The sequence below is a fragment of the Salminus brasiliensis genome, chromosome 12, assembly GCF_030463535.1.
Source record: "Salminus brasiliensis chromosome 12, fSalBra1.hap2, whole genome shotgun sequence".
NCBI classification, from domain to species: Eukaryota; Metazoa; Chordata; class Actinopteri; order Characiformes; family Bryconidae; genus Salminus; species Salminus brasiliensis.
This window is the reverse complement of record NC_132889.1, coordinates 24,107,817-24,133,568: the sequence shown is the minus strand read 5'-3', so window position 1 is coordinate 24,133,568 and position 25,752 is coordinate 24,107,817. Positions and strand designations below refer to the sequence as shown.

The 25,752-nt window shown below is 40.2% G+C and overlaps 4 protein-coding genes across 5 annotated transcripts in view; 1 reads left to right on the top strand and 3 right to left on the bottom strand.

The window, feature by feature from the left end:
- Positions 1 to 341: 341 nt before the first annotated feature.
- Positions 342 to 12,245, bottom strand: LOC140573569 (large ribosomal subunit protein uL3-like). Its single transcript, XM_072693008.1, has 11 exons — positions 12,235 to 12,245; positions 12,095 to 12,101; positions 6,922 to 7,114; positions 5,986 to 6,154; positions 5,409 to 5,544; positions 3,185 to 3,371; positions 2,074 to 2,234; positions 1,369 to 1,470; positions 1,197 to 1,292; positions 701 to 820; positions 342 to 404 (listed from the first exon to the last, which is right to left on the bottom strand). The coding sequence occupies exons 1-11, from the start codon at positions 12,243 to 12,245 to the stop codon at positions 342 to 344; spliced, it is 1,245 nt and encodes a 414-aa protein (XP_072549109.1).
- A 33-nt stretch (positions 12,246 to 12,278) lies between these two features.
- On the top strand, positions 12,279 to 15,594 carry ndufb10 (NADH:ubiquinone oxidoreductase subunit B10). The gene is made up of 4 exons (XM_072693692.1): positions 12,279 to 12,497; positions 13,911 to 14,049; positions 14,893 to 15,032; positions 15,424 to 15,594. The coding sequence occupies exons 1-4, from the start codon at positions 12,350 to 12,352 to the stop codon at positions 15,510 to 15,512; spliced, it is 516 nt and encodes a 171-aa protein (XP_072549793.1). The 5' UTR covers positions 12,279 to 12,349; the 3' UTR covers positions 15,513 to 15,594.
- A 1,024-nt stretch (positions 15,595 to 16,618) lies between these two features.
- The window catches only part of rps2 (ribosomal protein S2), a 267,844-nt gene continuing 258,710 nt past the window's right edge, over positions 16,619 to 25,752 (bottom strand). Inside the window, exons 1-8 of one of the 2 annotated variants that reach the window (XM_072693689.1) lie at positions 18,776 to 18,835; positions 18,171 to 18,308; positions 17,802 to 17,891; positions 17,598 to 17,705; positions 17,333 to 17,506; positions 17,066 to 17,225; positions 16,827 to 16,918; positions 16,619 to 16,743 (exon numbers count right to left, since the gene is read on the bottom strand). In XM_072693689.1, the coding sequence (XP_072549790.1) occupies positions 16,663 to 16,743; positions 16,827 to 16,918; positions 17,066 to 17,225; positions 17,333 to 17,506; positions 17,598 to 17,705; positions 17,802 to 17,891; positions 18,171 to 18,305 (840 nt within the window). In that variant the 5' untranslated portion in view covers positions 18,306 to 18,308; positions 18,776 to 18,835 and the 3' untranslated portion in view covers positions 16,619 to 16,662. Of the gene's footprint in view, positions 16,744 to 16,826; positions 16,919 to 17,065; positions 17,226 to 17,332; positions 17,507 to 17,597; positions 17,706 to 17,801; positions 17,892 to 18,170; positions 18,309 to 18,775; positions 18,836 to 25,752 lie in introns of those variants that run through there. The other variant, XM_072693690.1, reaches the window with a different exon arrangement.
- On the bottom strand, positions 18,782 to 24,367 carry LOC140573568 (RING finger protein 151-like). The gene is made up of 5 exons (XM_072693007.1): positions 24,301 to 24,367; positions 22,957 to 23,131; positions 22,765 to 22,861; positions 20,277 to 20,690; positions 18,782 to 18,899 (listed from the first exon to the last, which is right to left on the bottom strand). The coding sequence occupies exons 1-5, from the start codon at positions 24,365 to 24,367 to the stop codon at positions 18,825 to 18,827; spliced, it is 828 nt and encodes a 275-aa protein (XP_072549108.1). The 3' UTR covers positions 18,782 to 18,824.

Sequence of the window (25,752 nt, the reverse complement as noted above, 5' to 3'; positions counted from 1 at the left end):
GCTGGGAGTCTGGGTGGGGCAACCCTCCCTCTCTCCCATCACAAGTCAAAGCTGGCGGCTGTTAGGTGACGTGACAAAATTGGACTGCCGTGTTCTCCTCCTATGATGCTGTGTTAGCGGCAGATCAGGAAGATGCTGGCTTCATGTGTCATGGAGGAAGCACAAGCTAGCCCTTAGCCCCCAGTACTGGTAGGGGGAGTTCTATCCATCCAATGCAAATCGCAAATTTTGGTGGTGATATGGGTACTAGAATGAGACGAAAATTAGTTAATTTCTGAATGAACTGAATTGCCTTTTATTTATTGCATACTTTCTGATTTGTGAAGAAAATAGGCTCCACCTCACAGGGGCTCTTCTGGGGTAGGCTCAGGTGCTTTCTTAAGCAGATGTTTCTTCTGTGGGCCCTGTGAGTAAGGAGGACAAGGAGAGAAGGATAATTTATTTAGTTTATTCAGTATAGCACCTTTCACCTTATAGCATTCTTTCTCCCAAGAATGAAGCCAACCTAATAGGTCAGTCAGTTGTAAGCTTTAATTTAGTGCAAAATAGACATGGGATGAAAAACCACCCCATACAATATATATATTTTAAAAATGTAATATCTATTCATATATTGCAATATGCTGACAATATAGAATTCCAATAAATTTAAAATGAAGACAGTATATAATTTCCAGTCCAGTGTCGCCGCCTGACTCACCATGAAAGCAAACTTCTCCTGAGCCGTCTGGAAGCAGCCATGGCCGAACTTGGAGGTGGTGTCAATGAATTTGAGCTCAATGGTCTCCCTGGCCTTGCGAGTGGTTTGCACAAGCAGAGACTGAAACACAGACACAAGTGACCATAGGTGGCCTTCTTTACCACATAAACATCACAAAAAAGTAAGGTACAAGCAGTGCAGATTACACCAGTACCTGCCATGGAGCTATCACACCATGTGGGAGACTGGGGTTTGATTCCCCGGTCTGGGTGACTATCCTGACTGTCCTGCGCTACACCAATTAGTGTCATTGGGCAAGACTCCTAACGCTATATGGCCAACCACTGCTCTGGATGTAAATGTAATGAGACTTGAATCCCTTTAATTCACAACATTTTACAAGATAATCAGCATTACTGGCTTCATCTGTGTTGGAATGTTTTGGCTCCTCTGTGTTTATAGTAATACATTTTAGACAGCTCTTTCTACAGCATACCTTTCTGAGAGTAAGCACTCGTTTCTTTGCCCCAACCACACAGCCTTTAACCATCACATAGTCGCTGTTGACCTCTCCGTAACGAGGGAAGCCTCCCTATAGGGATAAATTATGTTAACAGTCAGTTATGTGAAGAGAAACCCATCATTTTTATTCCCATGATTTTGATTACCATTGGAGTGATGGTCTTCTGGGTTGTGTCATAGGTAGTGGAGGCGTTGTTGCGAACCACTTTGCCATCCTGGATGTGTACCCCTTTCCCAATACGGTAAATCTGGTAAAAACAAAAAAAAAAGATTTACCAACTGAAACCGTAACTTTGCAATTCAAGACCTAATTAAATAAAACAAGTGATGGATTTGAACAAATTTCAGCTACAGTTTAAAGCAGCATTATGCAATAATTGCCATTTCCTGGTCCTGGGCTCCTCCTACAGTCTGGAGGTGGAAATTTCGTGCTTCGAGACACCCCTAAAGCATGCGCTTTTCACATGCATTTTACAAGCTGAGAGATACAGAACTGTCACTGAAAGTGAAATAATCCTGTGGACTGGAGCTGTAGAGTAATATTACAGCATTTTACACAAATATGACTCAGGTCATGCGGTCACACAGTTCTTCCATACATGCCTAGTGTTTTTTCTGGTGTGCTAAGCTTGGACTAGCAATGATAGCAGTGCTATTCTCCCTGTTACAGGTCAGTGGGGCATCAAGAAGATTCTGAAGCTGTTATTTCATGGTACAAATGCTACATAATGTTGCTTTGATACAAACTCATTCTTAATTTGTTTAGGTGATTCTCCGGCTTCTTCAGTCTCCAGCCTGTAGTGTACACACGTACGGACAGTATGTTCAAAAAAGCAGTACAAATATCAAACCTTTTTGTTCAGCTCTGTGCGATGGTGGTAGCCCTTCTGGCCAGCACGGGCAATAGTGTAGCCCACACGGGCCGGATGCCAGGCTCCAATGCAGGCCACCTTCCTCAGGCCCTTATGAGTTTTTCTGGGCAGCTTCTTGGTGCGCCAGCGGCTCGTCACCCCTGGAGGTGCAGAAGCAGCTTAGCTTTAAAGTGTTGAGCGTTTAATAGGTCTGTTGGAGCAGAGAAATAAGCAAACAGCGCTGGACCCAGGCCCTAGTTTGCAAACCCCTTCTCTACAGTATGTTACCTAGAATACAAGAAGGGTCCTGTGTATGGAACTCAATGTTCAATGTACAAAATACATAAAACACAAAGATAAAGATGAAAAAAATAATTTACAAATTATTTTAGACAGATGACAGCTGGCAAACTGCACTGGATCAATTACAAAGACTGAATATGATCCAACAATAAAGTGTGCAGGATTGCAGTGTGAATCGTAGCCAACTGGAAACGGCAAAAAGGGACAATGAGAATTGTGCAAAAAGGAGAAAATTTATGTGAAATTACAGAACAACTCAACATGGTTTGAGACATTACGTTAGAACAGTGTTTTACTGATATAATCATCTATAAACCACTAAAGTTGTGCATAATTCTGTAATCTGGTCCTATTTTCTGGGGTTTACGAAACTCCTCTCTCACCATGAACTGTGGTGAATAAATATGTTCAGACATCAGTGGTCTATTACTATTACTTTTACTAGCTATATTAGCCTCATAGCTCTAGTGCTTCAAATCCCAAACACTTGGCTGACTGCCTACATTTGAAAGAAATATAGCAAATTGGATATTTTACCTTAATTTTGCAATAATAGCTTTGAGTGTTTGGGCACAGTAGATTGAGTGTACAATTTCATGAAATAATCATAACCCACTGCTCCTCTGCTCCTCTGCTTAAACAGTGTCATAAATCTTTAGCTCACAGGCCAGAGCTCTCCACTGAAAGCAATGCAATGTGCTAAGAGTGAATGTGGGCATCCCAGAGGTGTTTTGTAACCCTGTATCAGCATTCCATCTGCTCAGAGAAGACTAAGCACTGAGAGCAAACGTCCTGTCATCCATCTTACCCTTCACGCCGTGACCTTTAGTCACCCCTATTACATCGATCATCTCATTCTGGCAGAAGACGGAGGACACGGGCACTGGCTGCTCCAGCCTCTCTCTGACCCAGTCCACCTTCTCTGCTGTGGTGCCTCCGTTCAGCTGGACCTCCATGATGTGGGCCTTCTTCTGCCTCAGAGGCAGCAAGCGCATCTGCAGTAACAGACACAAAGCTACTTGCTAAGAATGGATGCTAGGTCTGCTCAAGAATCACAATTCTGTGATCAGCCACAACAATTTAATGCATTTCCTCAAAATATAATAAACTGGTTTAAAAAGTATTCTCAACGGTATCTTACTATTTAAATTATTTAATGTTATAATATAAAAATTCAGTTCAAGAAAAGGCTTTTCCTGAAAAAAAATATTTGGTATTAATACAGCTAAAATCTAATGCCCTGCCACTATGGCCTGGGGATCGAGCCATGCCTCTTTGCCATCAGCGCCCGGACCCTGAGGTAGCACAATTAGCTCTGCTTAAACGGATCCTTTTTCTTTTTTTCTTTTTTTCTTTTTTTACAATTTAATATATTTTTTGTTTGTAAATTTTTCTCCTTTTTCCCCCTGATTTGTTACTGCTAATTAACCGACAAGGACTTAATTGGCCCTGCTCTCTCTGGGTGGGTAGGGGGCGCTCTCCTAAGCTCATCACTCTTAAAATTCCACAAAAAGAAAATATTTTTTTAATAGTTTGAATTATGGAATTATTAGAATTAATGTCTAATTCAATAAGAGTAAAAGAGAAGCTTATTCCTAAAGTACTATTATTTGTCTATATAAAAACAATGAATGGCTTTCCAATGCAATGTCACAGTTGTCATATTTTCAGAGAAGGATTTTGTTTTACTGTTTTTTGTTGACTATTTTCCTTCTGTCACTTCTAGCTTTTGTGCACTCATTTTCTTAAATACTATGTTTGTCTCACTTCATTGCTGAAGCTGTAAAATTCAGCAAAGAATAAAGAAAAAATCATTAAAATGTTCTTAAGAAAATAAAGTAAATTAAAGCCCAAAATCTTTGTTAGGACTTGTCTCAATAACAAATTTAAGAGAATCCTTAGAACGATGTTGAAGATGGTGACTTAAGCCCATTCTTATTAACCTTTTAGTGTTTATCTTAAGATTCTTGGTAAGCGTTTTCTTAGGAAATGCTTTTGTCAATCCCCATTTTCCATCTTCTCTTTATTGCTGTTGCTATTGATATTGTTATTGTGTGTTCATAGCTGTGACATCACCACTATTATCACTTCAAAAACAAGCTGTTTTTGCATCTTAATCCTATATACAGTACAGACTGAGGATGTTAACAATGTTTACACTGGATATTAGGCTCTTATTTCCAAAAAAAGAAAAGCAGACAGTCTCCTACACCTGAAGAAATAACTGGACATATAAAAAGCTATAACTGCCATATAATATCTGCCATAAGAAGAGTGTTTGGTCAGTATTGGCAGTAACAGGACCATGCAATGAGTAAGCACTGCCAACTTCTGTTTGGTGGCTTATTTTTAAACTGCCATTTGAAACCGCAGCCTCATGCACACAGGCGAGGAACATTTATTATGAGCAGAGGTGTAATGGGTGGCTCATCCATTGCATGAGAAACACAGTGAGTGTGATGAAGTCCTGAAGCTTGCTAATGTTAGCACTGTAAGAGCCATGCTCTTTATAAACTTCTAAATTAAAGGTACTAAAAAGGTTTTTGAGTGATACCACAGAAGAATTATCTTTATCTTTCTTTGAAGACTCATTTTTGCAAACGAGATGTAAAATGGAAAGTAATGTAAAGTCTTGGTCCAACCCAAGAACCATGGGGACGATATTTTTTTGGAGTGGCTTTGTTATGAGATTCATTTTGGTCTGGAATTTTGGGCACTGTGTGGGACATACAGAGTGTGAGAAATGCATAAAGGCCTAGTCCTAGCCTAGAACATCAATGAGTTTGAGTAGATCATTGAAACGTGTCTTATAATTATATCTCTTTACAAATGAAAAGCCAGGATGGAAAACTGCTCAGGCCCAAGACTGCTGATTTTAGTATTCACAACATCTTATTTTCTGAAGGTATTTATTCTGCTTGCATGCTTTGTTCCACACTCCAGAAAATGAAACAATGGGCAATTATGCTGTCTCCTTATGGGTACGATTTTAGATGCATACTTATGAATGTGAAGTAGAGTACATTAACTACCTGAGAATGAACAATGACCCTGATCACGGAGCAGTATTTCTTCATCAGGTCGAAATCCTTCTCCAGCTGCTTTTTGCCTGTTTCATCCTGCCACTTCTTGCTGTATTTAGTGAAGGCCTTCTTCTTGCTCTTGTACCTAAAGAGGAGACATTGTACATAACAATTTGATTAAACTGTTGAAATCAGATTCTATCAATAATTCATTTAATCTGTTTGCAAATCCTTCAGTAATCGAAATAGGGTGTTCTTTGTGAGCAAGGTCCAGTTTGTTAATTATTTAGTAAAAGTGATACAACCTGCTTTCTATCTGCAGTATATGTAGCTTTTGGTATATTATTACAGGCAATTATTAATGTGTCTTAGAGAATGCATTGCCCTAAAAACACCCAGTAAAAAGGGTGTTTTTTTTAAAAATAAAAATGTTCTATTATTGTTCAAAATACAGGGAAATATGTTGAAAAATGTTCTCCATGGTATGGTCCTACAGGTGCTACAGGTGTATTCCTTTAATTAAGCTTTGCATTTTATTAAAAATCTACCAGCTATATATACATAACAAGACCAAATACAAACACACCAATTTTTGTAGAATCGCCTCTTGCACTCATCACTAATGTGCTCGGCAAAGATGGTCTTGAAACTGCGCAGACCCTTCAGGGTGCTGATGTATCCTACCACTCCCACCACAATCACTGGAGGAGTCTCGATAATAGTGACAGCCTCCACCTCCTCACGCTTTGATGTCTCTGTGAGAGTAAAATACTGGTTATACTTTGAGTCAGTGGAAAAAAATGGCAATGGCAATCTCGATTACAATGAAGGATGGAACTGGCCTAAAGAAATCCATTTTTATCATGTTCTCAAAATCTCACATTTACACAGAGCTCCCCCATTGGTTACATGTTAACATAATTAGGAAATGACTAACCATGTTGTAATCTACAATGACTGGCAGCAATTTCATGAAAACAAAAGCCATTCTAGGTATGCTTGATATCCTAGATATGTCCCTGACTGTGAATATAAGTAGGGGACTGACCAGCAGTCATGGTAATGCTAGCACATACAAGGTAAACTATATGTTAATGTCATTAACATATTAACATTAACATATTAACATTAACAACATTAACAATTGTCACAATAATGTGTGTGTGGTATGTAGAAGCTAGTGGGCAAGCTAGAGAGAGAAAAAGTTGTGAACTCAAGGTGAAGTAAATATAAGCTAGTTTGTGCAAACAGGGATAAAAAAGGTTGGGGTCAGCAGTGGCTCCATGTCATTTAAAGGAAGGCAGTCAAAACAGGCTGTTCTGAACCGAGCTGTTTAGACAGGCACATGTCATGTTAACTTAGTGGAAATGACCACAATTGCAGAATTGCACAATTTTTGACAGGGCTTACATTCATGGCCTAAACGGTAAGTCTACCTCTGTCATTGGACATTACGTCACATATAGTGTCAGAAACCAGATAAGTAATAATAACTATTCCTTAACGTCAGTTGATGACTCACTCATGCCGGTACGATGCACCTCCCTTAGTGTGTGGGTCATGCCAGCCTTGTAGCCCAGGAACGCTGTGAGGTGGACAGGCTGTTTAGGGTCGTCTTTGGGCCAGCTGCGCACCCTCCCACGATGTCTCTTGCTCCTCTTGTGGGGCAGAAAGCCCATGTGCCCGTGACGAGGGGCATGGAATTTACGGTGAGACTATGAAGACAACACACAAAGCATCCACATATCATTACACAGAACCTCAAGCACTTCAACATCCCCTGCCCAAAAATGAAATATCCCCAGTATTAGAGGACCACCTAAACCAATATGATAATCTCTATGGAATGTGCACACGTTTTTTTAGCTTTATCAATGGGGCCAAAAAGTTACCTATAAACCAGCTGCTGTTTTATTAATTACTCATAATGAAGTCTTTCAAAGCTCCATGCTCCATATCTCTAACTGTACATGTTTGTTTAAGTGGGGGCTTTGATTACATAACCAAGTAAGTTTGGACTTCTATGATGGGAACTTCTCTTATTAAAACATTAACAACTAACCTTGGTGATGGACTGCCTTCACTGCTCTACTGTAGGACATGGTATATCCGGTTAGTTATTGTCTATCTGCCATGCTAATGTAAATGCAGCACTGTTCTAAAATCTGTTTATTAGTGGTCCAATCATGAAGTGCTTGGAATATGCAAAACCTACTTTCGCAAACTAGTCGAAGGAAAAAAAGATCCTGAAAGTCAAGAATTATCCAAAAAAAAACATATTTTCTACATAGTATGTCTAGCATAAGCAACTAAACACATACCGAACAAAATAAGAATAAAAAAAATGCTTTAGCAAAAAAATCTGAAACTTCACAGGTATGTACAGGATTAGACTCTGAGGTAGTCTGTACCTTTCTGTACATGTGCATCAATAGGGGGCGGTATAAATGCCACATAATACTATATGTTTCTTAGCAGACAAACATCAGATCAAGCTAAAATTTTACATATTGAATATATTAGAAATTCAAATTGTAAATACATGTGTATTAAATGTGGCTAAGGTCTTTTGTACAATCATTTCAAACTATGTTTTTTGAACTAGTCTCTGGATTTTTGTCTGATCACCTCAAATTCTGTCTTGTTGCACACTGCAGAGTTTGTCTTTCTCATTGTGTTTTCCCTGTATCAATCAATCCTTGCAGCATTGACATTTCTAACCTAAATTACTAGGTAATAAAACTCTTACAAATATATATATATATATATATATATATATATATATATATATATATATATATATATATATATGATTCAATAGCAGATTCAAAACAACTTTGCAATTACATGTTATGTCAGATATTAAACTCCCTTTTCTTGATTTTGACTTTTATATATATTCTTTATAACATCAAAGGGAAACAATACTAAACACTAAAAATGATTTGGTTAACATGTTTACACAATGTAAAGAGCAACTGGCAATGTGAACAAACAATATAATGATATGTATGTTTTACTCTCACACTTAACTTAGAGCTAGTTCTTATGGCTCTTTTTATGACTCGTTTCATTAGTTCCTGATGATGGAACAGAAGGACATCACTGCCTGCAGTCAGGCTTTATGATACACATGTCCACCTGGCACTGGCCCAGAGGCAAATGTCAAGAAAAGAGTTACTGTTGTACAGTTTTCAATCTAGGGCACCTTTAATGTGAAAGACATACATGAGGTCAGACTACCTTCTATTACTGCCAAAAATATTTATTGGCAAGCAAATAGTATCTCAAATATAGTGAAGATGACCAATGCTTCTCATTGTGGCAGATTAATTAGCTTGTTTCTGAAAAATGTCCTTGATAGAATTACTTAAAACAAGTACAAATGTATGAAGGCTTTGAATGCACTGATGAATAATATTCTTACAACCTCACAATAAGATGTATTAGATCATTTTGCAATGCTTTTCTCAATATATATTTTTATTATAGTCTAGTGGATTACAAGATAACAAATCAACATCTGAAACTTAGATTAAAACAGGTTCCCTTTCAAGTCCTAATGGAGGTACCAAAAACAGACAATATGAGATTGTTGGTGGTATTTAGAATTTCAAACAGCCAACATTCAAATCATGAATGGCTCGTTCTGCCCTGTGACTGACACTGAAAAGGCACTGACGCCATGTTACCTCTACACATGGGACCTCAAAGTTTTCCTGTTAATGCACTTTCCACAGCCACAAAATTCCAATTTGTTAGAGGTCATCATACTCAGTCCACTACAACCGCTACAGGATAATAAACCACTGAACGACCCCCGTTAAATAGCTTTAAGGCTAGAAAATAAGTAAGATCACTGACCATGACTGTCTTGGCGGTCCAAGCGCGAGGCAGAAAGAGACAGTGCCAAGTGCTGCTCTAAGACTCATACTTAAGACGACACAGAGTTGAAGTGCTCTAAATTGGTGGCTGGCCCAGTTATGGAGCGGTATTGCTTTTCATACAAGCCTGGTGGTGCCAAGTGATGACACTGGATGTGGTTCTAGTACTCAGTGGAGTCAGCCAGCATCTGTGGAGGAATGAGTCAAAAGGGCACAGTTTAGGTTTTACAAGTATGGACACACTATAAAGGTGGAGCCTGTTATGGTGCATGCCTCAAAACTTGCATCCCTGCATAAGCATGGAACAAGATGTGGTGCTGTAGTACTCAAGTGGGGTCTATCATGTGTCTTGATAGCATTCAGTTTTTGGCCTCAACTGAGACCAGCCAAAAGATTCAGTACAAGCTCACTTGAACTTCAGCAGTTCAAAACCAGTCCACTGCATCTGGTAGTGTTTGATTTAGCCAACTGCATTACAAAATGTCCAAATTTGCGTTTGTTTTTTACATCCTTTGCATTTACTTACAGTTCAAAATGTATAATAAGTGCAAGATGTGCAGACTCTATTTAAAAAAGAACATGACATTTGACTGGAAAGACTAGTTACATCAGCCAAGACAAGACATGTTAATGTTAATACATTATTATTATTATTATTATTATTATTATTATTATTATTTATAACTATTTTGATTCCAGTCCGTTCCATTTTCCTAGCTTTTTCAAAACAAACTTATTCAATTTGGCCGTAGATTTACCGAGATGCAATCAGTGACAGTCCAAGTCCAATTTACTATTCACTATGGAAGCACATGTCTTAATCTGACTGCACTCCTAAAAATAAAGATGCTACAAATGGTTCTTTGATGCCATAGAAAAACCAACATTTGGTTTTATAAAGAACCATTTTTGTTAAAGAACCCTTTAAAGGTTTAAATAAGTCAATATAATAAAGGTTAAAGGTTCTTCACACTCATAGGTCCTGCACAAAGGAGTGGTTCTTTGATGGCATTGCTCAATAAACCTATTGCAGTATCTTTACATGATGAATCATGATCATCATTTGCTTTTTCGCCAAACCTCTACTTTAATGACCTGTTTAGTTCAGTGGTCTCCACCTGGAGATCTACTTCCAATGCTAATTTAATACACCAGACGCAAGCAATGGAGCTTTTCAGGGGCATCTGAACATTAAAGCAAGCTGTGGATTGTCCAGGATTGGACAACCCTACATTTAAATGGATCTGGTGTGGTGTATTAGATGGAAAGGTGCAGAAATGTGGAAGTCAAGGACCAGAGTCAGCAGCTTCTGAACTGATTCTGATACATGGTAAACGGTAAATGCATGCAGTAAAGGAAGGCAAAATTAAACATACTTGGTGAAAGCCAGAATCATAAAATCTGACGGAGTGTGAGTGTGTGCTGTTTCAAGCTTGATCTTGCATCAACTCTGAAACTGACAATATTTAGTTGTGTATGTTAGTTGTAGATGTTTCTGTACCATTTTCTCATGATTACAACCTCTTTTTCTTGTGATCTCAAGATAAGTTCATTTGACTAGATAACAAACAGTTTTCTTGAGATCACAGCTGTTTTTTCTCATGATCTCAAGATAAGTTGTTATAATAAGATTACAGCTTATTGTTTTCTTAAGTAAAATAAGATTTAGTTGAGATCACAAGAAAAATAAAGGTGTGATCACAAGATAACAATACAGAACAATATCATTAAATCATGACCTTCCTGGACTTCCATAGACGGCATGTCTAGCAGCAAGTTTTTTTATACTAATGTAAAGGCTATTAGTTAAGGTTTTAGGCTGGTTTGCAGTGTGAAAATCACAAAGAAGGTCTCTGAAAAAATAACTTGTGAAAGAGTTGATAATGTTAATATTAGTTATCGATATTACTTGTAGGGATATCAGCCATTCGTAATGGCCAGATCTTAGGCTATTATGCTGCCAAAACTGTCTAACAAAAAGTAATATATCCTAAAACACCTACAATATGTTCCCGCTGGAACTTTAGTCAGACTGAGTTTCTGCAACATGGCTGCGTTCATTTGGGAAATGGCAAACTAGGAAAGACACAAGTGATTATCTGCTCAGTAGGACTAATGGGACCAATGGGCCATGGACATTGATGTGTAGGCAGGAATGTCCAGCAAACAGAGGCTGAAATCATACATGTTTAGAGGATAAGCCTCATATCTGAAAGTTAACATTTTCAGTAGACTGTTTAGTAGACTGGTTCATGTGGTTTACTTGCTTCCTCTTTTAATCAAACTTAGCATGTCACTAAATTTGACACTACCGTGGGCTTTCCCCCCTCAGTCAGAGCGTGACTTCACCAGTGAATTCTTCCATGTTGACTTTTAGTCAGGGAAGAGGGGAGGGCTGGAGGTCGAGCAGGAGGGATATTTATTAAAGATCTCTTTCCAGACCTGTTTTGGGGCACATTTAGTACTTAACATGTCGCTACATTTGCAAATATGCCGGGCTTTTCAGAGCGTGATGTTTTTGGTGCCTGGATTGCAGAATAGCAGCAATCCACTAGTTTCTCTTTCCCTGAGCTTACAGTAGTCTGCAAAAAGGAGAGCTCTGAATTCTTGGCCAGTCTTTTTGTGCAGTCAATCAATCGCACAACAGCTCTTTCCCTTTTTTTTTTTTGTTTTTTTTGTTGTTGAGTATTTGGGGCAAACTCACTGCCACCCCAGCCACCTGTGACGCCCCACCGCACTCCCTCTATTTACCTACAGAGTAACAACGACACCTAGCGGCAAAAAGACGACCGTCTGCTAATGTCCTTTCACCTTCGACCTTTTAGTGGAAACAAAATGAGAAATTTTCAAATAAAACACCAGATTGATGCTTAATTAACATATTTCATCGATTAAATCTGTTTATAAGCACAGGTGAAAGTATGTCAAGGAGTGAATTCCTCCGTGCTGACCTTTCCGCCATGTTTTCAGCGCCGCGCATGCGCACTGCGGAGAGAGGGGAGCCGACTGGAGGTCGAACAGGAGGGCTATTTATGAAGGCTCTCTCTTCAGTGTTTGGATTGAAAAATGCCGGAGGATTACGATAAGGATGTGTACCCCGAGCCCCCGCGCCGGACACCGGTGGTGGAAAGCAAGACGTCTATTCCGAACCCCCTGAATGTCGTGACCACTTTGTTTCATTACACTGTGGATCTGCCAGTGACCACATTTAAGTGTGAGTTTAGCCGACTGAGCTAATGCTCGCTCGCTAGCTAGCTAGCTGACCCTGGTCTGTCTGGGCTGGATAGCTACAGGTTGTAGACGGTGCTTCTTTATGATGAGAGCGTCCCTTAACTCTAACAAGGAGGTTCGGTGTGAAAACTGCGTTTGGGAGAGCAGTGTAGCTGCCTGACCTTTCCCTAGCGAGCTAGAGAGTTAGCTTAGCTAGCCAGCTAGCTACCTAGCTAACTGGCTAATAACAACCCAGACCCACAAGCCTCTGCTGTAGACGGAGCGCTTCATTACTTGGTCTTGAAGAGCTTAGCTGGCTGTGGAAGTGTGAGTTGGGTTGGCCTTTCTTTTCTTAATGCTTTTTTTTGTAGAGGTGCACGATACGACCCTCCAGTGCTGTGTTCGTTAAAGTGTTGTGATGACTGTAGCTGTAAGAAAACGATCAGTTATGAGGACCACATCGGTGCGTGTGTGGCTGCATGTGCATTTTCTAACGTGGATCCATGCAAAGACAATATTCTGAATATCCAGTATCCATTTCCTGTTTGATTGATGTCCATAAATTTAGGAAGCATCACTGGTACCAAAAAGCTTTTAATCACTGTTATGTCTAGTGATGGGCGGTATGACAATATTTTAGCGTGTCATGATACACAGTATACTTTTTTTTTTTTAAGCACATCAAGGATGTGGTCAGTGCTTGAACACTGGTCAACTGCACGTTTCATTACAAACTGTGTAATCAGGCTGGTTTCGTTGGATAAAGTGCAGCACAATTTGAATAAAAATCACTGGACTTAGTATGGGAGAGTATTTGGATGGTATTTTTTTTTATCTGTCACTGCTGATGCATTTTGTCTGTGATCATGTCTATCGTGATGTGTATTGTGTTTCCTGAAAATATCTTTAAATGTTGTGATATGATTTCTGATATGATATATTTGTCTGTGTATGGATGTCTGTCATGGACTTTCCCAGGATGTAAACATTTAGAAAATGTAGAAAGCTTGGCTGCATCCACCTAGTTCACATTTCAGAGACATTCATTAGCTATTATGTGTTGCTACTTATTATTACTTTTCTATGTGGTTTAGAAAAGGAAGTGAATAGTCAGCTAAAATGTCCTTTATTAAGACACTAAGTGTAAATGTTCTCAAGATATTACAGTAAAAAATCAGTTTTTGCTTCAACCTTGTTTTATTAATTGAATTTTCTTCACGTTCAGAATCTTATTACATGGCAGGCGTTCACAATTGTCCCATCAAAAATGAAGAAACGCATTCAGTGTGGCAGGGAACTCTGTGCATGTGAAGGACAGTGTGGTCTGTTACTGCAAAAAAATGTGATCATGATTAAAGCAGTTAATCATCAGCTAATCATGCATGCCTTTTTTGTGTGATTTTCGTTTGTTCCCTAGACTTACTCGACAGTCTCCAGCGCAAAGAGAAGTACTACTACTACCACCAGCGATTCCGCCGCGTGCCAGAGCTGACTGAGTGCAAAGAGGGCGACTACACTTGCTATTTTGAAGCAGAGATGCAGTGGAGGAGAGATTAGTAAGCAGTAACTTAGTAGCTACACTTCAAATTTCCTTTATCATTATTTTTATTTTATTATTTTTTTTAATGTGTGAAAGTTACAACTGAAAAATGGGTAAGAAAATGCCAGTCCCACTCACCATTTAGTGTGCTATTGTGTACATTGGGACACCGGGACACAACCTTGTCACGTGACGTTAAATGTTTTTGTGTGCGCAAATGTTACCAACCATTTTGTTTCCATACTCTACATCGACAGACTTTTAGACCCTGTTTAGACCTGGTCACTTCATGCATTTTGAGTATCAGGATTATATCTGGATAAGGCAAAACAAGTGTAAACTAGTGTCAAATGAATACAGATTCTCACTCAAACCACTTCAGGAGGTGGTCCGAGATGCAGTGTAAACACATCCATCTCTCCAAGACACATTCAACAACCACTCCATGGCAGACATAACTGCCATGCAACGCACATATTTAAAGGTAAAGGTGCAAGTATTTGTCCTCCTGTGGGCAGTCAACTCAAGCGCCCGGGGAGCAGAGAGGGTAAAGGGCTTTGCTCAAGGGCCCAACAGTGACAGCTTGCCAAGCCCGGGAATCGAACCCACAACCATGTTATCGATAGCCCAGCGCTCTAACTGCTGAGCCACCACTGCCCCATATTTGCACATTCCATCCCACACAGCAATTGGATTTCAGTCTGACTAACCAGAGACTAGTTCAGATCACAAGAAGTGAGCAGGTGTGAACGGGGCATTAGTAGCATTAAAATGTCAGAAAATCTCATTTGGGTAGAACTGTGTCTAATGATGTCCTGTTTCTTAGTGACCCTTAATGACCCCTTGTTTTGCCCTGCAGTAAGGTGGATCAGGAGATTGTCAAGATCATTCAGCGGCGTGTTGGTGTCTGCCAGCAGCGTGAGGGAAATAGCGCCAAGCAGAATTGTGCCAAGGAAGTTGAGCAGTTTCGTGAAGTCAGCAGGCAGTACCAATCACGCTGTGAGTGCAGTCCTCCCATCCAGCTATTATTGCATCTTTAAACATTTCTACCCATGGATGTTTGTTTTTGGCAGTTCTGTAGACTTACACGGACTACTCCATAAAGCCCCATTTAGCACTCTCTCTGAATGTAACTGGAGACGTCTAGTAAATGCCATGAAGGTGGACTGTACACATCAAGTTGGTCCTTAATAACTTGAAATCTAAACTCTCTGAAATTCAGATTTGGAGCCATGTCCACTCAATGGCTGAATGCTTAACAGACCAAAAGCCTGGCTCCATTAAAGCACATGGTGCCCTAATTATAATTCAGTTTCAGTTCCATCTTTAACATTTGTGACTCCATGCTAAGAATTTCAGCTTATAGCATGATGCTTTGCTTGCATTTCAGATGGGGACCTCGGTGCATACGCCAATGCACGGAAGTGCTTAATGAAGCAGAAAGAGAGGATGATGGCGGAACAGCAACAGGAAGCATAAACCCTGATTTCCTATTTCATCCCTGTCCAGCTTTCTGGAATATGTGAAAAAACATGTAAAATAAATAAATGTATTCAAATTAGTTTCTACTGAGAATGCTTTTAATGCTTTACATTGATGTCTGGTGTCAGAGCACAATTGACTGTGCTCACTGTCCCCTTATCACTCTAAAAGCGATGTTGGTCAGCACAGGCATCTGTTAGCTGGTGCGGTGGAGCTGTGAACCAGCACTTTCCTCTGAGCAGGTTGGCTGCAGTTTGAAGAGAGGCGATGACTGGCTTCACAAATATAACCAGACACTTATACAAGTCCTTACCCCTCCTCTAGTTTCAGGAGCTTTGCTAGTGTTAGGGGGGAAGTTATGAAAGAGTGGGTTAATTGGCAGTACCAAATTGGGGAAAGTCAAGATTACCAAATTTAGAAACATGCTTTTTAGGGAAAATCCCTTTTTTCACCAGTATAGCCAGCACACTTGAAAAAAGCAATGGTGGGGTGTACTGAAGAGCTGTTGGTATCAGGTCCAGCATGTGCCAAAAAACAAGGTGGAACTGCATTTGTTAATACCGAAGCTAAGGTAAATAAACATGCCCCCCGTGTCATTAAACAGCACTTTTTGGGTTTTAAGATGGAATTGCAACACCAGAGACACCACTATCGAAGCTAACAATAATCCAGCAGGGGACAAACAATTTAAGCTCATCTGTGTTAACACACACACACACCAGAGCGGTGGACAGCCAACTCCAGCACCCAGAGAGCAGAGAGGGTAAAGGGCCTTACTCAAGGGCCCAACAGTGGCAGCTTGCCACTGGGAATCGAACCCACAACCCTGTTATCGATAGCCCGGCGCTCTAACCGCTGAGCCACCACTGCCTCATCATCCACATTTCCTTCCGGAAATACACTTTTCTAGTTTAGGATTATGGCCAGATTTGTCCAGCAGCTCAAACCAAGGCATTTAACCAACAAGGCTGTGCAGTCCTGGAATTAACTAGTTATTTTAACAGTTACCCACTACCTCCACACCAAGTATTCCAGTTGATCTGTAACCAAATCCAGTTTCAAGTTGCTCATACTACTGTTTTAAGCAAGGAAGACAAGTGAGGTTTGTTTCATTTCCAGGACTTTATTTCAGTCAGTTGTACAAAATTTAGGATGTTGCCTGAAGAGCAGCCTGGCTCCTCTGTACCGAGACCCTGGTGTGAGTTTTGGCCAGATGATCAGTGAATTCCTAAAAAGAAAAGAAAATGGTCAGGAACTCAAATACAGCCTTTAACTTACAAAACATGGAGGCAGAAGCAGCACTGTAACTACCTGGTAAGGAGACTTGGCAAACACAGTTTCCTTCCAGAGATCAGGAGTCAGATAGCTGTAAGTCTTGGAGATGGCATCAAAGGTAGCCTTGGCTGCAAAGAAAAAAAATGCATCATGGTAAATTCAAATGCTTGCAAGGGACTATGAGAAAAGGCTGAAGTACACAAAGCCAATTACTAAGCACGAGAAACTCCGGCATTTTCTAAAAACTATTCTTAAGAAAGCCCCCCCTCTCTTACCAAAGTTGCCCAGGGTGGCCGTGCAGCCTCTGGCTGAGGTGTAGCAGTCGTCGATACCAGCCATCATGAGCAGCTTCTTGGGAACAGGAGCAGACACAATGCCAGTACCACGAGGAGCCGGGATCAGACGCACGAGTACTGAACCACAATGGCCAGTAACCTGAAGAGACAGTCCACAACAAATAAAACATGAGTCTATGCAAGTCTGAACCAACAGGTTAAACACAAACTATATAGCAATTAGCAATTCCATAAAGCATTGCTCACCTTGCAGGGTACGGTGTGGGGCTTGCCGATTTTGTTACCCCAGTAGCCTCTCCTGACAGGAATGATGGACAGCTTGGCCAGAATGATGGCTCCACGGATGGCAGTGGCCACCTCCTTGGAGCACTTCACTCCCAGACCAACGTGGCCGTTGTAGTCACCGATGGCAACAAATGCCTAATGGGACAGCAAACGTAAATGACATAAGGTCTCATGACAAGGACTCATTATGAAACGAAACCTGCGAGAGGGAAGAGGGAAGACTTGCCTTGAACCTGGTACGCTGACCAGCCCTAGTCTGTTTCTGGACAGGCATGATCTTCAGCACCTCATCTTTAAGGGCTGATCCCAGGAAGAAATCAATGATCTCAGACTCCTGAAATATGATAAACATAAAAGATACTCAATCTCCAAAAATATATAAATACAAATACCATTCACATCAAGCAACTGTAGAGAAGTTATTACACACCTTGATGGGCAGAGAATACAGGTAGATCTCCTCCAAGGACTTGATCTTCATGTCCTTCACCAGACGGCCGAGCTTGGTCACGGGCACCCACTAAAGTGAAAAACAGCAGCTTTAATATCAGTCAATAAAATATATAAAAAGGTCAACATTACAGCACTCTAAATTCTCATCATTACACCCATTCATTGCTTATTACTTGCACTGTTTAATGTCCTTAGACATTAACCTTAGATTTCAGTGCATCTTATTGAACTAATTTTAAAATAATAATAATAATAATAATAATAATAATAATAATCCAAATGCAGAACAGAAACTCCTATTGAACCCCTTAAAAATAAATTTGCACTAGTGACAGTGTCCACTCACTTCCTTGTCCTCGGACTTGCCGCCACGGGCTCCGCGTCCCCTTCCGCGGCCTCTGCCCCGTCCACGACCACGGCCGCGGCCACCAGTGCCGAAACCTCCGCGAAAACCTCCTCTACCACCGGCGTCGTCCGCCATTTGCTGTAAAGGGACAATTTAATGTGTATATTAATGTCAAATGACTGGCCAACTGCTCTTTACAGCCGCCATGCTGTGAGATGAATAGAGCGCTAGCCTGCTTTACTAGCTAGCTACAGGATGGCCACCATGCTAGCCAATATTTTGGTCACTGGAACCAGTAATTAACATCTTAAAACGAACACTTTAACTTAACACTTTTGTATTTACACTTATGAGGCGTTAACATACTTAAAATAACCGCAAGATGGTCCAAGACACTTAGCTAGAGCCCAGTTTAACCGGCAGCTCGCCATTTGTAAATTTACCCAAATATCGGGCACAAAACTAGATCTGCCAAAGTAATTTAGCACTACAACAACGGAAATTTACAATTAATGTATTCTGCCACTAACATTATGTTGTGCATGAAGAGATGGCAGCGATATAAATGGATTATATTCGCGCTAACAGAAACCACACTGACTTACGTGATGTGAGTTCAGGAAGAAGAAGGCTGGACGAGAGTTCCGTCAGTATTTATATCACCAGGACTCTCGCGATATTTTCAGCTGCTGTGACCTCACGTCCTCTAGCGGCCACAGACACAAGCGACTAGACAGAGGACCACATTCACCATCAGTTACGACTCAAGACAGGTCCATTTTATTAAATGTATTTAATTAATAATCAGCCATAATAAACTAAAGGAAATGCGTTGAATAAAACAGGGAATCTTTATTGTTAATACAAAATCTCATGTAAACAATGCATTGTTGTTCAAACACTAGGAATTCTTAACAGTTCTCCAATGTTATAAGAACTTCAATAATGGCTAAACACTTGCAACCTCTCACTGGTTGATCACTCTCAACTATAGCAGTGCCATATCACACCTCAACCAGTTCAGGAACAGAAGACTGCGTAGGTCATCGTAGACCTGGTGTTTTTGCTGCTAATTAACAAAAGCCCTCCCTGAGTTGAAGTGGGTGCGTAGGGTGTGCAGGGCCAGGGTTGGGAAACACTGATGCAGGACACACACACCATCCAGCTTAACTCTAGCCTTGGTCATTTAACATCTTTGTGATTTCTATAGTGAACAGTGCTATATGCACTGGTATTTTTGAAATATAAATATAAATATATATATATATATATATATATATATATATATATATATATATATATATATATATATATATATATATATGTGTGTGTGTGTGTGTGTGTGTATACAGTATATACACTAAAGTCTGTATACAATAGGTTGTTCAACAATATGTGTTTAATCCTGTGATGCATCCTATTCCATTCCTGGCAATTTCTCTCTTTGCAGTGTCATATACATTGTTACTGTGAATAGTTAAGAGAGAAATGGCATAAAGTCAGAGATGAAACATTCTTTTCAAAATTTTGAAGAATGAGGAAAGCAGCACCATGTAAAAGCTTAAAGCATATCTTTTCTCTGAATATCTGAGCTTTTAGAGAACTTTTACCAAGTTCTCAGACCTTACCTAACCTTGTTAGCACTATGGCTTGTTCATAACCAGGTATTTTTTGTTTTATTCTGAAATTGCAAAAAGACAGAAATAAAAAAGTAATTCTGCTTAAAATATTAAAGGGATGTGTTATCTTTAACTTCATGCCTTCATTAGATTCATGTTTCATGTTTATCTGCTCCAGAGAGTCTTATTCTATTGGCAATACTTCTCTACAGGGACTAAACAAAAGCTGTGTGTGCATCTGTACATCTGTGTCAGCAATGGGTGTTAAAAAGTAACTTAAAGTAGTTGAATACATTCATTAGAAGGGGTGTCCACAACCATTTGGACATATAGTGTGTACGTGTACCGGCATGAGCACTGGCGTCAGCAGATGTGTTCATGAAAAATATCAGCATCACCCAGAATTCCAGAATTTCGGTGCACTGACACTTCAGTACTGAATCACCTATTCCTAGTTCCTAAGCTCTCAGGAGCTGCTGCCCCTCACCTCCTCTTCCTCATCCTCCTCCTCCACGTCGTCCATGACCTCCAAGCTCTCGCAGATGAGGCTGATCTGCCTCTTCATGTGCGCCATGGTGCTCTGCATCTTCCTCATCTTCCTCTGCAGGGTGGCGGCGATGGCACGGTGGCTCTGCTGCTTGGCTTCGTACTGCCGCCGCAGCTTCTGGTAGCAGTTGTGCTGTGTGCGGGTGTGCTGCGAGAGCACCGCACCACAGCCCATGTGGCACGTCTGCCTCCAGTGCTCACAGTGGTGCGCATGTGCCTCCAGGTCTCGCCGCAGCAGCTGCGCCCGGCATCCCTGGTAGGGGCAGGAGATGAGCTCGAATGGGCAGCCCATGCCATGGCAGTACTGCTCGGACAGTGGGAAAGTGGCTCGGCAGCCCCGGATCTCGTTCCTGCACTGAGGGGGAGGGAGGAGGGGTTTGATTTGTTGGTTGTGAAAGTGAATCAAATCTGATTTGACAAGATCGGACTGGACACACTATGTTCAGACTACAGGCAATTCAGATTTGATCAGATCGGATTTGCATGTCTAGACATCACAAACCTCTCCGCATGGTTTGCTGTGGTAACGCTGTAAGAGCTGCTTTCATAAGCAGAAGCAGGAGAGACTGAGGTCGCTCTGGATTTGACAAGGTCATTGTCTGTCATGTGGCAAGTGGCCTAAAAGACACTTGGAAATCTAATTTGAGCATCCAGACTGGAACGCATCTGTACAAATCTCCAACTGTGGTTTGGATCCGATTAGCTAAACTCTGAATTCATGCAGTTTGTGGCTGTCCAGACTATCATAAACCAATCTTGATAGAATCTAGATATACCATGAATCAGATTTGGGCAGGCAGTCGGAGCATTGCCTTCATCCTGGTCATGTGAATGTAATTTTAGAGTTCTGATTAGGATTTACACTCTAAATTAGGGCTGCACAATATATCATTTCAGAATCGTCACTGCAATGTGGGCATGCACATGCTGGACACGCAATGTCACATAAGACAACATTCCAACTCATTTGCTGCTTGATACAAAAGGAACATTCACACTTTTCTCATGGTCTATGACAGATCTACCAGAGGACAAACAGAGTGCATTATTAATACCATAACAGACTGTATTATTGATTTTTGGTAAAATATCCTGTTTTCTTTATTATCGCAATATATATTGCAAAAAAAAAAAGCTATTGCAATGTCTGTATTTTCCAATATTTTGTGCAGCCCTACTCTGAATCAGGGTGCTATATGACAACAAGGCTGCAATATTTTTAATAGGTTTAATCAAGGTAATCAACCATGGTGCCATGGTGCCCTGCATATTTTACTGTTTTCCATGGTCCTATCACACCTGACACAAGTAATCAGCTAATTAGCAAACTTCTTTTAAAGTGAAGTATGTCTGACATAGTAGAAAAACCCAGGCATGCAGGGGTACAGGGTTGAGAACCTGTGGATTACCCTCTCAACCCCCATTTAATATTAATCAAACAATACACCTATTATCTATGATCTTATGTTCCTCCTCCTTGCAACTACCATTATGCAACACACCCCCATGTAAGACAACAGAGCTGCTTTTTCAATTATATAATGGGTGTCTATGCTCATCCACAAGGGGTTGATGGGAGTGCAGGTTTTCATTGCAAACAAGCCAGAGCATGAGCTTGTTTAATCAGTGGTGAATAAGCAGTGTCAACTTTGACAACTAATCATTGCAGCCCTACAGCACAACAGTAGGAATTTTATAGTTATAATATTATATATTTATTTAACACCTTTAAAAGAGGGAGAAGGGGTCGTCTATGATTCTTTATTAAAGGCAGAAATATACATTATTAAAAGTTTCCTTGCTTGGTTAAAAGTTTCTTTTAGAAACAAGGAAAATCTCTTTACTGAATAAATGAAGCCATGTGGAATCAAACATACTGTTATTGGTCAAAGAAAACCTAAATTATGATTATTAGTAGTAATTATTATTATTAGAAAATTATTTAGTAGCCTCTTTAAACAGTTACCTTGCATTCGTGGCATTAAGCATATGCTCTTATATACAGCAACTTACATTTGAATCATGTAGGTAGGTAAATATAGTGTTATGAGTCTTGTCCAGGGATTCTTATTTGTGTAGCGTGGTGGGCTTGCCCATCTGGAGGATTGAACATTGTGTGTGACGAGGAAGGCGGTGTTGTTACCTAACCGTCCAATACTGCTATATTTTTCTTATAGTATAGTATAGTACAGTAAATAGTTAGAGTAAGTGCGTCTACAGATGCCCCAGGGCAAACTAAGAATTCCTCCCCTTAAGACTTTCCAAGAAAGTTGCATTTGCATCATAAACTACCAGTAAAGTGGTGCCCCTAGTGGTCTGGAGCCTCAGTCCAATTGCTTAATCGGCCCTTCCTCCTCTGAGGCTGTCTTGGGTAGCAGCACTTAAGTTGTAGTGTACTGTACACAATCACATTTTCATCAGCATCCTACCTTGATCTTCAGCCGACCAATGGCTTTGCTGAGCTTGAACATGACATATATCAGGCTCTGGTTGACAGGCTTTCTGCAGCATGGGCAGGTTTCCTGTCTAGAGACAAAATGGACAACTTTCCCCTTTTTTGTCACTGTTTAGAAAGTCAACGTGATCCATAACCCTAATACACACCGAAACGTAATACATACCGCTTTAGCCATTGCATGATGCACTTTTTACAGAAGATATGGTGGCAGGCTGCTCGTACCGGGCAGCGCAGTACGCCCTGGCATATACTGCATATCAGGTCGTCGTCCGGCACATCCACAAATAGCTCCACGTCATAACCACAACTCTGTAAACACGTGTCTGCTTCTGCCTGTACTTGTAAACAGAGAGGAGAGCATAGCACTTATTGTTTACTTGTTGACTTGGGACATCTAGTTATTTGACATTACATTATACATCACCCTTCACACAGACTGTTCTCCCTCCTGCCATCAGGAAGAAGGTACCGCAGCATCCGGTCCAACACGACCAGACTCTGCAATAGCTTCTTCCCCCAAGCCATCAGACTTCTCAACTCAACTCAACTTCTGACCTGATGTCTTTTCTGTTACATGCACACACTCTGGGAAATGGGAAGCATTTTTTTGCACAAAGCATTTGCACTAATAACTTTACTACCTCACTGGACTCAATATTTATACACACTGCAGAATTTGCATACTAACCCCAATTATTCATTATTCTCTGTCTGTACTGTGTTGTGTTTTCTGTCCGCACTTGTTTGTTTGTGTTGCACTTGTGTTCTGTATGCACTGTGTCTATGTTGCACCATGGTCCTGGAGGAACGTTGTTTCGTTTCACTGTGTACTCTGTATGTAGTTGAAATGACAAAAAAACCCACTTGACCACTTGACTTGATATATCTTACATGTCTTTTTCTTTTTCACAATCTATATGTATCCTTTTCTTGTTTAACAATATCTCTGCATTCAGGGCCAGGCTTTTGTAGGGCCTCTGAAGGGTCAACAATGAATGGTGTTCTGGAAACAGGGAGCACATGACTGCACTTCAGCATCACTTTAACAGGTCACACTGAGCTGAAGCCACATTATTACTACAAACACACAGAGGTATTCTGTATTAGGCAGAACACAGGTGTAGATAAAAGAGCATGGCAAAACAACAGCCCAGTCTGCTTTACCAGCATTTAGCTAGCTAGGATATTAACTAGCGAGTTTAGGTAAGGGGAGATTTGACCACATCGCACAACGCTGCTGAATGAAGTCTTAGTGGCGTTGTTGACAAGTACAACCTGTCTAGTTACATTTAAATAGACACTCTGTCGATTTAACACTGTAAGTGTTCGTTCAGGACTGGGGACTTTACGAGGAAAAGCGCCTTACATCTAAGAGAAACAAATCTTCAGTAGAGAAACATCTACTCACCATGTTTCAGGAGCTTCTTTCCGAACTGGCATCAGTGAGTGTTGATTGGTGGAGCGCGGGGACACGCGCAACAGGCCCCGCCCTGAGAGACGCGCTCACACTCTCCACCAATCAGAACAAGCGGCAACAAGGCGTGGTTTGCATATTCCAGCAGTCGTGCTTCCATCGTGAGAATCTGCAGCGAAAACTCATGTTTGGTAGCTTTGTTAATGGTTCATGTTTGTTAAAATTTATTAATATATATTTTTTTTAAATCTGACCAGAGGAAGATGAGTCTCCTTTGTGAGTCTCGGTTCCTCCCAAGGTTTCTTCCTCCAGTTCTGAGGGAGTTTTTTCTTTGCCACTGTGCTTACTGGGGGTCTTTTTTTTGTCTTTTTATGTCATTTATTTTTCTTTTTTTCTGTCTTTTACTAATTACTAATTTGACTTGACTATTCCTTTTATAAATGAATTATTAAATAAAAGAGGTGAAAAAAAGATTTTTGTAAAGCATTTCTATTGGTCTATTAATCCAGGATTATTTACACCATCCATGTTTTTTATTGGACAGCAGCGAAATATTCACAACAGAATTTTTCAAACGTTTACAAAAGTCAGTATTGAACATTGTGTGGTTTCAATTCATTTTGACCCATATTCATTTATAAGCAATAACGTAACCTTACACACACACACACAAGCTCTGTGATTGCACAAGAACACGCTGCACACCCATGAAAACATACATATATAGACACAAACTGTGTACTTTTAAATGACAATATAATAATGGCATACTGAAAACATTACTAGAATATTAAATAGATAATAGTGTATATCAGTATATAGCATATACACTCTACAGCCTACTGTAAATTCCATTTTTGCAAAAAAAATATATATATATATCGTACTATTGATTATCTATGTTACCCAATAGAAACAATGTGTCTCCTACAGTGAAGAAAATGTAACCAGTAACATCAAAAAAGGACAAAAACTTTGATAAAAGTATTCCATACAGGCTAGTTTGTATCGTCTATTGAACCTAAAAGATACCTCTAAGCTACAAAACACAAAAGCCAGTATGGAGACCATAATACTCTGCACTAGACTTTACCCAAGTGCTCTCAGAAGAGGTGAATCTTCAGTTGGTTTAGAGATAGTGAGTGACTCTACTGTTCGGACACCCAGGTGAAGTTTGCTCTACCACTTCAGTGCTAGGACAGAAAAAAGCCTAAACACTTGTCTTCCATGGATCCTAAAGGATGGTGGGTCAAGTCGAGCCGTTCTTGAAGCTTGAAGCACACTTTTTGGGCTTTTGATCATTGCCATCAAGTATGGAGGAGCTGGTCCATTCCTGGCTTTGTAGGCCAACATCAGGGGGTTGAATCTGCTACAGGAAGCCAGTGAAGAGCATGACTGAACTTATATATTATATAAACATTTAATATATAAAGTATAATAAAACATCCTGCAAGTCTTTAACATAATATAATAAGGGTATGAAAAATTCCATTCTGCAGTTTTCCACATTTTCAGTTGTTCCATCTCCAGATTGTTCAGTCTGAT